At 53.0% G+C, this 15,680-nt stretch overlaps 1 protein-coding gene across 2 annotated transcripts in view; it reads left to right on the top strand.

The window, feature by feature from the left end:
- The window catches only part of KIAA1671 (KIAA1671 ortholog), a 996,223-nt gene that overhangs the window by 368,110 nt on the left and 612,433 nt on the right, over positions 1 to 15,680 (top strand). For both annotated transcript variants that reach the window (XM_078667333.1, XM_078667334.1), the window contains exon 4: positions 2,131 to 2,248. In XM_078667333.1, coding sequence (XP_078523459.1) covers positions 2,131 to 2,248 — 118 coding nt within the window. The remainder of the gene's footprint in view (positions 1 to 2,130; positions 2,249 to 15,680) is intronic.

The following is a 15,680-nucleotide window of genomic DNA, read 5'->3' as shown; positions in this document are numbered from 1 at the left end:
AAACCTAGAGGGTCAGGGAGGATCTACTATGCCCCCTTATGGTCATTTGCCCCTTCGCTTTGGCCTCCTCTTGTCTCTCGATCCTACCGAGAGACAAGATGGCGGCCGCTACGGACTGTTTGGAATGTTTACAGACGCCGGAGAACCAATCAGCTTCGCTTCACAAAGCTCCGTAACGCGTAAAGTCCGCGAACCGGAGTGCTGCCTGGTCCGCTGTTACAGATATATATATTTTTTTTAACGTTAATTTCTCAAAATCCACTGGAACACATATATTGAGACCTAGCAAAGGCACATCGGGCTACCAGTCCCTAAAATTTTGCCAAGTTTCATGCAAATCCATTCAGCCGTTCGGGCTAAAAGTGAGACCAACCGCCCTATGGAAAACTCAATGTTAAAAACACGTTTTGGGACCCCCCTTGACGAACCCCCCCCCAAATTTTCAGGGGCTGCTCAGAAACAAAATGTTCCATTTTCCTGAAAATTTCAGCCAATTCCGTCCACAAACGCCAAAGTTATTAGACATAGAATTTTCAAAAATCCCATAGAGAAAAAATCCTAACTATATATACCTACTGGCGACCGCCAGTAGGTAATATATATATATATATATATATGTATATGTATATATGTGTATGTATATATGTGTGTGTATATATATATATATATATATGTATATGTGTATATATATATATATATGTGTATATGTATATATGTGTGTATATATATATATATATGTGTATATATATATGTGTATATATATATAGATGTGTATATATATATGTGTGTATATATGTATGTATATATATATATATATAATCTCTTTCAGATTATGTGTTGGAGTTAGAGGCAGAAGGTCACCTTGCAGACTAGGCAGAGCCTTTTATCCAATACAAGAAGGGGCCCCCCGGTAACTGATACATGGCAGACAGGCAGGGGAAGAAACACAATCAGAATTAATGTCTGCCAATCAAGATAAGTAAAGATGGCTCACAGAGAGTCCATTAGGATATATCTAGCAAAGTTGAGCTCACCATATTCAAGGACCAAAACACAATTTCAGCCGTGCATGAGTCTTGTATATAACATCTTTTTATTTATTATTTTTGTTTATTTTTTGTTTAAACTTTATATAAATGATTCCATATTCTACCTTTAGAAATTTGCATTTAAAAAAAGAGATATATAGTACACACTAGAATGTCATAAAGTCTCTAAAACAACCCCTAAAGCCCCACATTATAAACATTCAAATTCACTCATTCAATCAACACACACATTCATCCACCATCCTCTCTGTGATTCCAGAGTGACAAATGATCTTGATCCTGTAGAGTCTTCTCAGCGCAGCACCGAAGACCCCAGTTAGTAGACACAGGACAAGGAATAATAACGCCAACGAGCGTTTCGGTGACCGGCCAGATCTACTGCCGCACCTTCATCAGGGCATTCATGCGAGGACAGTGGGGAGGGGCAGGCCAATAATATACAACGGCCAATCTTATTCAATGGAACAGCAAGATGAAACCTTCTCAGCAATGGACAGTTTCTTTAAAACTTCTGTAATCAATCCCCTCATCCAAAGAAAGAAGGAGGAAATTCTGTGACTGTCATTTCTTCAGCTTCTCTCAGTCCAAACAAACAAAGGACCTCGGATATCCAGATAGGAAAAGATGGACAACAGAGTAAGCTTTCAAACGAGGTGAGAAAGGCAAGGATCCCGGTAGAAAACGTGAGTCTCTCCTGTAATCAAGAATGTTTACAAATACATATTCCGTCTCTAGATGTCCGAGTTAAATTCTTCGGGATGCCTTCGTTCTGTGACCCGGAAGCTAGGGTCAGGGGTCCGCCAGTTTCACAACTCTATCTACGTGTATAGACTATTCTCCACGGGTGCAGCCGGATGCAAGCTCACGCCTCAGCCCGCTTTCTCACACCTAGGCAGAGCCTTTTACATGGTAGAAATACTGTCTATAGGCCCACTGGTGTAAATTCAGCAGTGTTTACATGTGGCAATTTTGTTTGTTCCTTTAAATTTGTAATTAGTGTTTTTAAAAATAAAATGTTGTAGTTAAATGATTTACACACTGAATGCAAGTGGAAGCACAATAATGGTATACTTTATTGCAGGTTTATAAATCAAGGACCGGCCACTGAATTAAAGTCTGAGAAATCGCTTGAAAAAAACAATGAAGATTTAGAAGAAGCCCAACCAGAAAAGGTTCACAAAGATGTAGAAAATCAAAAGGTAAGGTTTTGTTAACCCTTTTTTGAGATTAGTTACAAATGGGGTCTCTAGTTGTCAGAGGTTTGTACCCTGTCCAAGTATGGGCCACCACTCTAGACTGGGTAAGTCAGATACACACCCTAAATTAACCTGTCCTCACCCTCTGCTAGCTTGGCACAAAGCAGTCGTGGTTAATTTAAGAGACAATCTGTAAAGTATTTGAGCAACACTTAAATTACAGGAACTCAATGAAAGCACCACAAAAGACTCTAAACAGGCTTAGCCAAATAGTGAATATTTATCTAAGTAAAGCGAGACCAAAACAACAAAGCTCCAATAAGTAAAGGCTGATATATGAATTTTTAAAGATTAAATGTAAAAACAGTGCTTTGAAGTCGGGGTGAGTGGCTAGCCGACCAACATGGCGGACGTGAGCTTGTAGTGCTCCGACCTTTAACCCCAGTAATCCACCCAAATTATCCTCCGAATGTGCCATCCACTGCTGCAACTGGCGTGAATAGCCAGCTGGAGCCAGTCGGAGTTTTGGGAACCCCTCCTGGCGTGGCTCCTGTAGCCGGGGACGGAGTGATCTGAGGAAGAGAAATTGCGGCCTGAGTTACGCGAAACCACGAGGCTGGAACCCCTGCTGGGCGGAGGCCGCCCGTGCCACCGGGCTACCCACGGAGGAAGAGGCGAAGCCCGTAACCGGAATCTGCAGCGGGGCCTCTGCAGTATCCTACCCTGCTTCCTGGAGCGGACCGCCAGCCATACAGGTGCAGGAGGTGAGGAGATTTGAGGGGGTGGCCCGTGCAGTGGAGACGTGGCAGGATGCGGAGAGAGGGCTGCCGCCCCTGATAGCGGAGAGACCAGGAGTATCAGACTGGTGCGAGGAGCCCCCGGGGAGCGTACGGACCTGTCCCACTGGGAATCCGCGCGGGAGCGAGGAGCCTGACCCGCCGGAAGACTGTGCGTCCTGCCAGCCTGCCAGCCTGCGGCTGGGCAAGGGGGAAAGCACACCAGGGAGGGTATCGCTGCAGGGGTGGAGGCAACCCAGAGCGGGAATCCCCGAGCGCAGTAGAGGCCCGCACACCGCTGAGAGGGGACACCTGTGCTTGGCCTGACTGGTGGAAACCTGCTGAGAGCTAGGACAATTGCAGGGATACCACGAGGAGCTGAACACGATCTTTGTGAGAGAGGAAACATACAGTGAAGGCTGCACTGCCAGGCCCAAAACCTGAGAGTCATCGTGCAGCAGCCCGGGGTTTGTGCGCTTAGGGGAGCATACTGGTGATGGTGGCAATGAAGTCTGTTGGGGCAACACTGGATGAGACCCATATGGCCTGATCACTCCAGAGGGCCGCATTTCCGGGACTGGGGGCTGCAACAGAGGCACAGACCGCAGCATGCACACAGAGGTGGTAACCAGAGACATCCCTACTGAGGCGTCTGGGTCCTAACAGGCTGTGAAGAGGATCTGACGTTCCTCCACAGGAAGGCACTGGAGGAAAGTGCTCCTATTCAGGTGAGGGATACGGCCTACCCGAGATTGGCGCCCGGGCGCCCACAGTCATATCCCGCTGATCTGAGGGTGGCGGGAAGCCACTAGGAGACTGAGAGGCAGGCCCGCGGTGCGACTGCGAAATTTGGGCACAGAAGTTAACTGCTGAAAGCGCACGTAGCCCTCATTGCTGCGTATGCAAAGGTGCATTGCGGCCTAGTACTGCCCGCCCACTCACTGTTCGTGAATCACATACCCCCCAGGGGCCATGGGGGGCCCCCGTCACACTAGAAATGGATCTGCCCGGCAATTCCAGGAGGGAGCTGTGACAGTCTGACTGACGAGTGTCGCTGCCACCAGCGGCGACCAGTCTTCCCTGGCGCAATTCGCTGAATACTAGGTGCATGCGCGCCCCTGAAGCTGCATTTGCTCACCTCACCTACCGCTGCAACAGAGTGTATCGTGTGGGTACCGCGCCCCGGGACAGGCCTGTCTGCAGAGGGCTTTGGTGCGAAGAGGAGATCTGGGCTGCTGCGGCTTGGGCGTGCAGACTACTTGACAGCTGGGAAGCAGGTGCGGCGGAGACCCTACCAGTCGTGATTGCGACAAGAGATCTCTTCACGGCAGACAGTCCCAGAGGCGCATGCACATGTAACAACTGGTTCCCCCACTCAATCCCCAATGCAAGTGTACTGTTTGCTGTGAGTCGCCCCAGGTGCCAACAGTGAATGCACACGGCGCAACAACTCTTGATGGGCTGCATGAGGGACAAAACGCAACAGGGACCACTGCATGCCGACGCCCTGGACCAGACACACTCGAGAGAAGGGAACGAAATGGAGCCGGCGACCATAGCACTGGCGGCCAAAATGCATTCCGTCCTGGCAGCAGTGGAGAAAATAGGGGCCGCACTAGAACACACTAGGACGTCCTTGCAATCAAGGATAGACAAGGTCACATCAGACTTTACGCTTTTACACACGGACCACCGTAAGCTGACCGACAGAGTCGCTTCACAGGGTCAAATGCTCCAAGACCTTCAACCGGTCACTAACAGTCACGTCGCTGCATTGCAAGACATGATGGAGCGGATTCATGCCCTAGAAGACATGGCGGAAGACGCGGAAGGACGCTCGCGCCGAAAAAACATAAGAGTGGTAGGATTGCTGGAAGGGGAATAAAGGCGGCACCCTGAACAATACATAGAGAACTGGCTGTGAGACCTACTCCCACAGGGAGCACTGTCGAAGCAGTTTGCGGTGGAAAGAGCTCATCGAGTGCCAACCCAGAGGCCTCAACTAGGAGCCAGACCACGCCCATTCCTATTTAAATTTCTCAACTACAGGGACAGGAACGCATTGCTACAGGAGACCCGGAAACTGGAAGACCTCACAGTAGGCGGCAGCTGCGTCATGCTTTTCCCCAGACTATATGGCCCTGGTGCAACACGGCAGAAATCACTATGCATCGGTAAAGCGCCAACTCGGGGAGCTGGAGCTCCCGTACTCCCTGGTGTTCCCTGCCAGGCTGAGAGTGGTAGCAAAAGGCAAAACTCGCTTCTTTGACACGCCTGCGGACACATGGGATTGGCTAGAGGTATCCGGTCTCTGGGGCGGGTAAGAGGCCACCAGAGCCGGACGACAGCGAGGCCGCAGGTAAGAAAACCAGGCGTCGACCCCGCCGCAGGGCTACCCAAGGAGCAATGGCCAGAGCGGTGGCTCAGAGAAGACGAGAATGGAACGACGCAACGTCTTGGAAGCGGTCACGACTCTTGGCACGCCAAACACTCAAACCTACCGGCAGCCCTCCATACAGCATACAGTGGTGTCGAGTGGCTCGTCGACGCCAATGACTGAACTTTCCGAAGAACTTTGTATGCCGGTGGCCACCCCACAGAACGCAGACGGTATCCTGGGATGAGTAGGCTGACAACATGGACATTTCACAGGACTGCACACGCAAGTACCATAATGTGGGACATGCTGGTTTGTTCATGATGCGGAATGGAGGGAGGGGCTGACGGGACGGTCTGGGGCACTTATATACGCAGCCCTGAACCTGGGTCGACAACTCAATAGGGTGCCCGTCACTGGGGCCAGCCAAGTACATATTCGCGGTCGCACACAGACCTCTTTGAGATGTCAGCCTGCATACTGTTAATCCCCATGAGGTGCTTTTGAAATTCAGGCAGATAGCGCGATCAACCGGCCGACGTTACTTCCACAAACTGCTGATGGGGGTGTGTGAAGTGGGCCAATGTGGTACCTGACACCATAAGCAACTCATGCAGGTACAACTGGGTTTGTGGTCACCTTTGCTGCCGCTAACTAGAGGAGGCAGATCTGGGCCCATTGGGTTAACCATGACATGCACACCGCACTGCATTGATGCAGCGCTAGTACTTCCACCTTTAATGTAACACACATGATCTGAGAAAACACGCTCATGCCCGACACACCAATGAGCCAGGAGCACAATGGTCCTGTGAGATGGCTCCCAGGTTCAGATAGATGGCACATTGCACACAATCGAATTAATGGGGTGGCCATAACATAACCACTAGTACTCACACCCCAATAGGCAAAACGTTGGCCTAGTTTCTATCACTAATTTGTTATATGAGGTTTTGGACAGACATCACGCAATGCCTGCCCCAGATGTTATGATGTATCTGAAAGAGACACGTTAGTGATAGATTCCTTACCTTAGAATATCCCCAGGCGTCAGACTGGATCCGGAAATGTTTGCGTAGCAGTACCCTTGCGCGTCGGTAGGTGTCCTCTGCGGCTCCGCGTCTGCGTCGTGGGCGCCGTGATGACGTCGTCTGAGTACTTAGACGCCGCCTCCGCGTGCTGACGTCCGTTCTTTTTTCCGCGCCAGCAAGCGCAGATCCGGAAAAAGTGGTACCTTAGTCATTTTTTGACTAAACTTTTTACGATCTTTTTTGATCATTTATGAGTCTTCGACTCCGAACAGTGCTGGTAGGGATGCCAGGTTTTAAGCCCTGTGAGGATTGCGACCAACTAATGTCGGTCACCGACCCCCACCGCCGGTGCCTTCACTGTCTCTGCGTCAACCATGACGACAAGACCTGCTCCGACTGCCGGGCCCTGACTTCGAAAGCTAGGCGGGATGGGTCCCGCAAGCGACTCGAGCTCCGGCAGTCGGCCCCGCGCCGCGAACAGTCCCGGTCCGGACGGAGGTCGAGGGACAGGTCGCGGGAGAGGAGCCATCATAGCTCCGGGAGTCGACATCACTCCTCAGGGTCGAAGCCTCTTGGGCCGCTACACCCACTCTCTGTGGGATACGGTCGCGGACGTGCTGCCAGAATGCCCGTTGGAGGTACGGGCTAAGCTCGGCCAAGCCCTTGTGGAGGGCTGAGATGCGGCACGGTATTCTATCCGGTGTGGGCTGGATACCACCGACTTACTGGGCAGAGCGATGGCAACGACAGTAGCGTTCGTCGCCACGCCTGGTTGAGGTCCGCCAACTTCTCGGCCGATGTCCAGAATACACTCATGGACATGCTGTTTGATGGCCGTCGCCTTTTTGGTGACGAGGCAGACCATGCGCTTGAGCGCTTCAAGGACTCCAGGGCTATGGCCAGGTCCTTGGGCCTCTCGGCCCGCGCCAGCAAACGGGTGCCTTTCGCTCCTTTCGTGGCCGAGGAAAGGGCGCCCCCACACGTGCTGCCAGCCACGCGCCGCAGACTAACATCCAACACGGTGGCGGCCGTGGGAACCGCCCTGGAGGTGGTCGTGGACAACAGCGAGGCCAGTCCACACCCTCCCCCGCAGCATCAGCCTCAAAACCCTCCTAGTCAGGCCCATGTGACGCCAGTGGGGGGCAGGGTTCGCCATCACCTCCTCCACTGGCGCACTGTCACATCGGACAGGTGGGTGCTGCAAATCGTGCAAAGGGGCTACTCCCTCCCCTTCGAGGCGACCCCTCTAGCCATGCCACCGCAATACCACCGCGTGTCGGGGGATCATTTGCGACTTCTGCAGGAGGAAGTTACGGCCCTCTTGGCCAAGGGGGCCATCGAGCGCGTTCCTGGGCCAGAAGTTGGGTGTGGTTGCTACTCCCACTACTTTCTGGTACCCAAGAAGGGCAAAGGGGGCCTACGCCCTATCTTGGACCTACGGAACATCAACGGCTTCCTCCGGAAGGAGAAGTTCAAAATGCTGACACTGGCTCAGGTTTTAGCTGCCCTGGACCCAGAAGACTGGATGGTAGCGTTGAACTTGCAGGACGCTTAGTTCCACATCCCCGTCCTGCCAGCCCACCGGCGCTACCTGCGGTTCACGGTTGGCCACGAGCACTTTCAGTTTACCGTGCTCCCCTTCGGCCTTACCAGCACCCCACGGGTGCTCACAAAGGTGATGGCAGTGGTCGCAGCTCATCTGCGCAGGTTGGGGGTTTCAGTCTTCCCCTACTTCGACGACTGGTTGTTGAAGGCGGGCTCGCCCCAAACAGTCGTCAGCCACCTCCAGACTACGGCAGACCTCCTGCACTGGCTGGGGTTCTCCATCAATGTGCCGAAGTCACACCTGTGCCCCTCTCAGAAGCTCCTCTTCATCGGAGCGGTTCTCGACTCGGCGCAGTTTCGGGTTTATCCTCCCGAACAGTGGGTCCGGGATATTCAGGCTCTGATTCCACTCTTTCGGCCTTTATCCCGGGTCTCGGTCAGGTTGACGCTGCGGCTTCTGGGGCTGATGGCCTCCTGCATCCTTCTGGTGCATCACGCCCGGTGGCGGATGCGGGCTCTGCAGTGGGACCTGAAGTTTCAGTGGGCCCAGCATCAGGGCAACCTGTCCGACCATGTCCTGATCTCGGAGGTCACTGAGAGACAGCTGCAGTGATGGCTCACGGACCGCGATTGGGTCAGCGGCAGATCCCTCTCCCTTCCCCAACCGGAGCACGTAGTTGTGACGGACGCATCCCTCCAGGGCTGGGGAGGCCACATGGGAGAGGCGGAGATCAGAGGTCTCTGGTCTCCGGCGGAGTCCCGGCTCCATATAAACCTTTTGGAGCTGCGGGCGATTCGTCTAGCACTGAAGGTATTCCTTCCCTCTGTCCGGGGGAGTGTAGTGCAGGTGTTCACGGACAACACCACCGCCATGTGGTACTGCAACAAACAGGGCGGGGTGGGGTCGTGGACCCTTTGCCAGGAGGCTCTGCGCCTCTGGCTGTTGCTGGAACATCAGGGCTTGACCCTGGTGGTTCAACACCTGGCAGGTTCTCTGAACGCCTGGGCAGACGAACTCAGCCATCGGTGCATGATGGATCACGACTCGCGTCTGAACTCGGACGTGGTGCAAGGCCTCTTTCAGCAGTGGGGAGAGCCTTGGTTAGATCTATTCGCCACCGAAGGGAACGCGCAATGTCATCAGTTCTGCGTGTTGGAATTTCCAAGGCGGCACTCGCTCGGCGACGCTTTTTGTTGCGAGTGGAGTTGCGGTCTATTGTACGCCTTTCCGCCTATACCACTTCTGCCCAGAGTGCTGAAGAAGATCAAACGCGACCGGGCCCAAGTCATCCTTGTGGCTCCGGACTGGGCACAAAGGTACTGGTATCCCGAGCTACTCAGTATGTCAGTCGATCCCCCGGTTCGTCTGCCTCTTCAGGAGGACCTTCTGTCGCAGCAGCAGGGAACGGTCCTCCACCCGAACCTGTCCAGTCTCCACCTCCTAGATTAGAGATTGAGCAGCGACAGTTGAGGCCATTTGACTTGCCTCCTGAAGTCTCTAATGTCATTCTGGCAGCCAGGCGTCCCTCCACAAAATCGGTATACGCCTGCAGGTGGAATAAGTTTGTGGCATGGTGCACAGCAAAGGCTGTGGATCCACTTTCTGCCCCTCTGTCTGAGGTTCTTCTCTTCCTTCTTTCTCTTGCCCAGCAGGGCTCTGCTCTGGGCACTATCAAAGGCTACCTTTCTGCCCTTTCAGCCTTTCTAAGGCTACCTGATCAACCTTCTTTGTTCAAGTCCCCTATTGTAACTCGTTTTCTGAAGGGCATCACACACATGTTCCCTCCTGTTCCGTTCGTGATGCCCCAGTGGGACTTGAACCTTGTACTTACTTACCTGATGGGTGCTCCCTTTGAGCCACTTCATAACTGTCCTCTCCGCCTTCTTACTCTGAAGACTGCTTTCCTGGTTGCCATCACCTCTGCCAGGAGAGTGAGTGAGCTCCAGGCTCTTTCTTCCAAACCTCCTTTCCTTTCTGTCCATCCGGACAAGGTTGTGTTGCGGACAAGGCCCTCTTTCCTGCCCAAGGTAGTCACAGCCTTCCACATCGGGCAGTCCATCACCTTGCCCACCTTCTTTCCGCCTCCGCATCCCTCGAAAGAGGGAGAGAGGCTCCACCGTCTGGACCCAAAACGTGCGCTCTCATTCTATCTGAATCGCACACGCCAGTTCCGGGTGGATGACCAACTCTTTGTTGGTTACGCTGGCGCTAAGAAGGGATGGGCGGTGCACAAACGAACCATCTTTTGGTGGATCGTGTTGTGCATCCAGGCATGCTACTCCTTGGCTAAAAAGGAACCTCCTGTTGGGCTGAGGGCCCATTCCACTCGGGCCACGGCAACTACTACTGCCCTGGGCCAGGGAGTCCCCTTGCAGGACATTTGTCAGGCAGCTACGTGGGCCTCGCTGCACATGTTTGCAAGACACTACTGCCTGGACAGCCAAGTCCAGAGGGATGGCTTCTTTGGCCGTTCCGTCCTCCAGGACTTTCTGGTGTGATTATTGGTTCGCAGACCCACTACCGGGGTTGGTATTGCTGGGGTATCTGTTCTAAGGTAAGAAATCTATCACTAATGTGTCTCTTTCAGATGCACAAGTTACTACTTGTGTAACGATATATCTGTAAGAGACATTAGTTAGTGATAGATTCCTTACCGACCCACCCATCCTCCCCGTTCTGCGAACAGATATCTAGGGTTAAGGTCATCCCCTTTCAGGGCCCTAGTTTCATGGCACCAGTGTTGGTTCTATCATGGCTCTGCGTATCTGGTGCGGAAAAGCTGTGTATAAGAACTGACGTCAGCACGTGGAGGCGGCGTCTAAGTACTCCGACGTCGTCATCACGGCGCCCACGACGCCGACAACGGACGCGGAGCCGCAGACGACGCCTACCGACGCGCAAGGGTACTGCTACGCAAACATTTCCGGATCCAGTCTGACACCTGGGGATATTCTAAGGTAAGGAATCTATCACTAACTAATGTCTCTTACAGATATATCGTTACACAAGTAGTAACTTGTGCTTTTAGCACATTCACTGTGGTTGATCTTATCGAAGCCTCTGGGTTGGCACTCGATGAGCTCTTTCCACCGCACGCCAACACGCTCATGCATGCCCTTGCCCTCCACACCCTGTGGTGCTCCCAGCCCCTGGTGTTCCCGTCACCTAGTTTCCACCAGAAATTTAAGTGGCTACTCCATATTTGCGTACCTTCAGAGGCACTCTGCTGCAGTCGCCCTGCTACAGGAAACACAAATGGCCCAGATGGAACTGGACAGGCCGCGCAAGCGCTGGAGGGGACAGGTGTATGGCACGTCGTACTCAGCACTCGCAAGGGCCACATTTAATCTGGGTGAGGGCGGGTACCCCATTCATTTGCACGGACAGTGTGGTATATCCCGCAGGCAGATACACCCTAGCGAAAGGGGCACTCACTGGCCAACAGATATTGCTAGGGTCCATACATGCCTCGAACACAGACCAACCCTTGTTTCTGGCACAGCTGTCTGCTGCACTGACCCCTTATGTTGGCCTTCCCTGGCTGTTGGGCGGTGATTATTTCAACTCGGTACTAGAGGTACACAAAGATAGATCCTTCCCACCCCTCTGGGCGACGATAGCTGAATCAAATGCGCGGGCACTTTTGGACTGGTTTACTCAATGGGCGTTGCTAGACTTGTGGCGAGCCCTCCATCCCACAGACCGCATCTACTCATATTACTCGGCAGTACATGACTTACATGTGCGGCTAGACAGAGTGGTGGGTTCCCAATCGCTAATCCCCTGGTGGAGGTAGCGGAATACTTGGGGCGGACACACTCTGACCATAACCCCCTGAAGCTTCAGTTAAACTGGGAGCCTGACCTCCCCCCAGTGCCCACCTGGCGTCTCCTACCAGTCTCACTGGAAAACCCGGAGTTCTGTACGTCCTTAGAGACGATGGTTCTTGAGTATTTCAAACTCAACGAGTAGTCGGCAAGCTCCTGATTGGATGCTCTCAAAGTCATCGGTAGGGGCCACTGTCTTGGTGCCACATGGAAGGTGCGCAAACTGCTATCGATATCGCTTAATTGCCTCTAGTCACAGCTCCTACAGTATGAGCAGGAGGGAGAGGGTGGGGGTGGACAATCCAGCCGACTGGAGGACCTCAGGGCACAACACGCGGAGCTCATTGTAAAGCTGAGGTGCCATAACTACACCGCTCACACAGCCCGCACCCATGCCAAAGCTGACAGAGCGGGTCACCTGCTGGACTGGCTACTGAAGCAGGAAGGCAGACATGCTCCAATAGGAGCTATATGCACACCGGAGGGACCACTAGTGTATACACATAGGGAAATACACAAAGTAATGTCAGATCACTACTCAGTGTTGTATCAGTCCAGAATACGCTGCTCTCGCCCAGAGCTAGAAGGGTTCCTAGAATCTGTTCAATTACCCACAGCCACAGGAGAGCATCAGGAAGCACTCAATGCCCCCCTCACTCTAGAGTAAATAAGCGTAGCTATAGGGTCATTGGCCTCTTGGAAAGCGCCAGGACCAGATGGCCTACCAGCCGAATATTACAAGGCTTACCGATAGCCACTAACGCGCCATTTGCATGCCCTCCACTTTACGGCCCTGGAGGAACACACATTACCCCTGTCGATGGGGGAGGCCTTCCTAGTGTCCCTGTTGAAGCCAGGCAGAGACCCTGAAAGCCTGGGATCATATAGACACTCCTAAATGTGGATTACAAAATCCTCGCCAAAGTGCTGGTGGAGCGGTTGGTGCCGGTGGTCCCTGAGCTGGTCCACATTGACCAGAACGGATTTGTGCCCAAACGTAGCACATCCTTGAATTTACGTAGATCCTTTAGAGTGTCTGAACACGGGGTGAGGGATTGGCCTAGGGCGGGGTGCCTGGTGCTTGACCTCGAAGGCCATTGACTGCATGGAATGGGGCTACCTAGCGGCTTTGCTTCTACGGTATGACTTGGGAGTTCCTCCAGATGGTCGACTTACTATACAAAAACCCTACAGTTAGAGTGCGGTTGGGACCATACATTTCGGATGCCATTACAGTAGGCAGAGGCACGAGACAGGGGCGTCCGCTGTCACCTCTCCTGTTCGCCCTAGAGATTGAACCTCTGGCAGTGGCCATCCGCGCGATGTTAGGAGATGGCATACCTCTAGGAGATGCAACCCACCAGGTGTTGCTGTGCGTGGACGACCTCCTCGTATTTGTAAGGGATGTGGGAAACATACCGGCCCAACTGGAGCACACGTTACGAGACTTCGCTGCTCTTTCAGGCCTCAGAGTGAATGTCAACAAGTCCTGCCTCTACCCATTTGGAGGAGACACACAGGATCCGGGCTACATTTTGGAGGGAACAAGGGTGCAGTGGAATGTGGACACTTTCCGCTATCTTGGCATCCAGATATATCGTCAACCAGCAGACCTGTTGGACGGTAACTTGGGGCGGGCAGTGACAGCCATCAAATCACAAGTGAACTTTTGGAGTACGTTACCCCTGACAGTCACAGGCAGGGTGGCACTATCTAAGATGGTGATCCTCCCTCGACTCCTGTACTACTTTGCCAATCTGCCCCTCTACGTCTCAGCGACCTTCTTCGCTTTGCTTACGAAGATGCTATGGGACTCTCTATGGGGCAACGCGCATCATAGACTGGCGCTAGCAAAGTTATACCTGCCCACTGATCAAGAGGGACTGGCTGCACCCTGTTTCGAGCACTACTACCTAGCCGCACAACTGCAGTGGGTATGCCGCTGGCTCGCTAACAAAGGACACGAAGACACTGCTACCCTGGCTCCTCCCCACTCTCTTGAATATATCATGAAGCTCTTCCACCTGGCCTCCAGGGCCCGATGCCTGTCCCTCTCCTACTGGAGGTGGCTTATAGGTGCTACCATTACTGCCTGTATCTCACCAAGGCATTGGTCCCCTACGCACCGGCCATACCATTGGTGGGCTCCCCCAGCGGGCCTGGGGCGCTCACACCTCTTGAGCTCACGGCCTGGCACGAAGCTGACATAGTGACACTGGGAGACCTATATTAAGATGGCAAGCTCATACCATACGAATCCCTAGTTGACAAGATGGGGCTGCCGCTGGGTCAATTTCTAAGACACTGTTCACTCATTGCGACGCTGTCCTCTAAATGGGAAGACATGCAAGAGGAACCCAGCCACCACCTTACCATCCAGTACTTGCACGTAATGGGACCCGGTAGATTTGAACTGATGGTTTGCAGCATCCCTCCGTATTCACAGAGCCATCACTTTAGATCCACTATGCCGTAAGTGGGAGGCAGACCTGGAATGGCCTTTGGAGGACATGGAATGGGAAAGGGTACTAAAAAGTCCAACGTGAATCCCCAGGAACATGAGATTCCGGCAAATACAGCTATTTATAATCCACAGGACATACCTCATACCCGAAAAGATAAACAAGTACTTCACCGCACAGATGCGCTGTGCCCCCGGTGCATAGAGGCGGGGGTTGGAATAGTCCACATGCTACGGGGCTGCCACAGACTACACGCCTACTGGCAAGCTGTAGGCACAGCGCTGCGCACCTGCACAGGCCGAGACATACCCTTTGAATGGTCCGTTTATTTATTGCTTCATTTCCGCAGGTCTCCGACCACAAAGGTGTCCTCCCGCTTCCTAGACCAGGTTTGGTTGTAGCCAAGCGACTCCTGACCAAGAAATGGAGGGCGAGAGACCCACCACACATACAGGTTTGGAGGTACTCCCTATTAGCGTGGGCCAAAGCAGAAGGGATTGCAATCCTGCGGGCGGAAACGCTGGGGATACGGTTAGACGGCCATAGTAACTCAATGGGAAGAATACTTCAAGCCTTGCTACACTTCAGGAGGGGAAGCAGGGTGGGGGAAGGGGCATCCCGACAGGGATTGGGGGGGGGGGGGATTAAAAAAAAACCAGTGCTTTGAAGACAATAGCGCTAGAAGGTAACTTGGGGTCGTGCTAGACCGAGGTAAATCCAAAGTTCAGGCAGACTGTGATCGGCGTCAGGCTGACTACAGGACACAGACTGGTTCTTCTGACAAAGTACCTTGGATTGAGCAAAGCGTGGACGCCACACATTGTCGTCAGTCCTTGGATGGCGGCGAGCGTCGGTGCCAAACTCTGCTGTCGATGGAAGCTTTGCCTAGGAACTGCTGTATGATGCAGGCACTGCGCTGTCTAGCGGTGCCGGCTGTGGAACCGCTGTTGTTGAGCAGCCTCTGCATTGAAGGATGATGCATCAGTGCTGATTGGTGCAAAGCCACTGCTGTGTCGACGTCTGTGTACAAAAACCTGCAGAAACCCACTTCTTAGGCCCGGGCCTGGAGGGGGCACCTCACTCAGGGATTGGACTGACAGATGGCAGAGTCAGGAGGTTTTTTGTGTCCCTGAGACTTCAGGAAACAGGAGGCAAGCCAGCAAACCCTTGGAGTCACTATGTGTTCATTGGAGATGGGTCCAGTCCTTTTCCTCAGCAGGACAGAGATCAGCAGGCGGCAAGGCAGCTCAGCAAAGCAGAGAAGCAATTCCTCAGAACAGTCATTCAAGGCAGAGTGGCAGTCCTTACAGCACAGCAGTCTTCACTCCAGCAGAGTTTTTCCCAGGTCCAGTAGTGTAGTGATTTGTTAGTGAATTCACAAAGTGTAGCAGTCACCTACCCAGTCGTGTATTGGAG

Source organism: Lissotriton helveticus, chromosome 11 (assembly GCF_964261635.1).
Source record: "Lissotriton helveticus chromosome 11, aLisHel1.1, whole genome shotgun sequence".
In the NCBI taxonomy this organism is placed as follows: Eukaryota; Metazoa; Chordata; class Amphibia; order Caudata; family Salamandridae; genus Lissotriton; species Lissotriton helveticus.
This window is presented reverse-complemented; position numbering and strand designations above follow the sequence as displayed.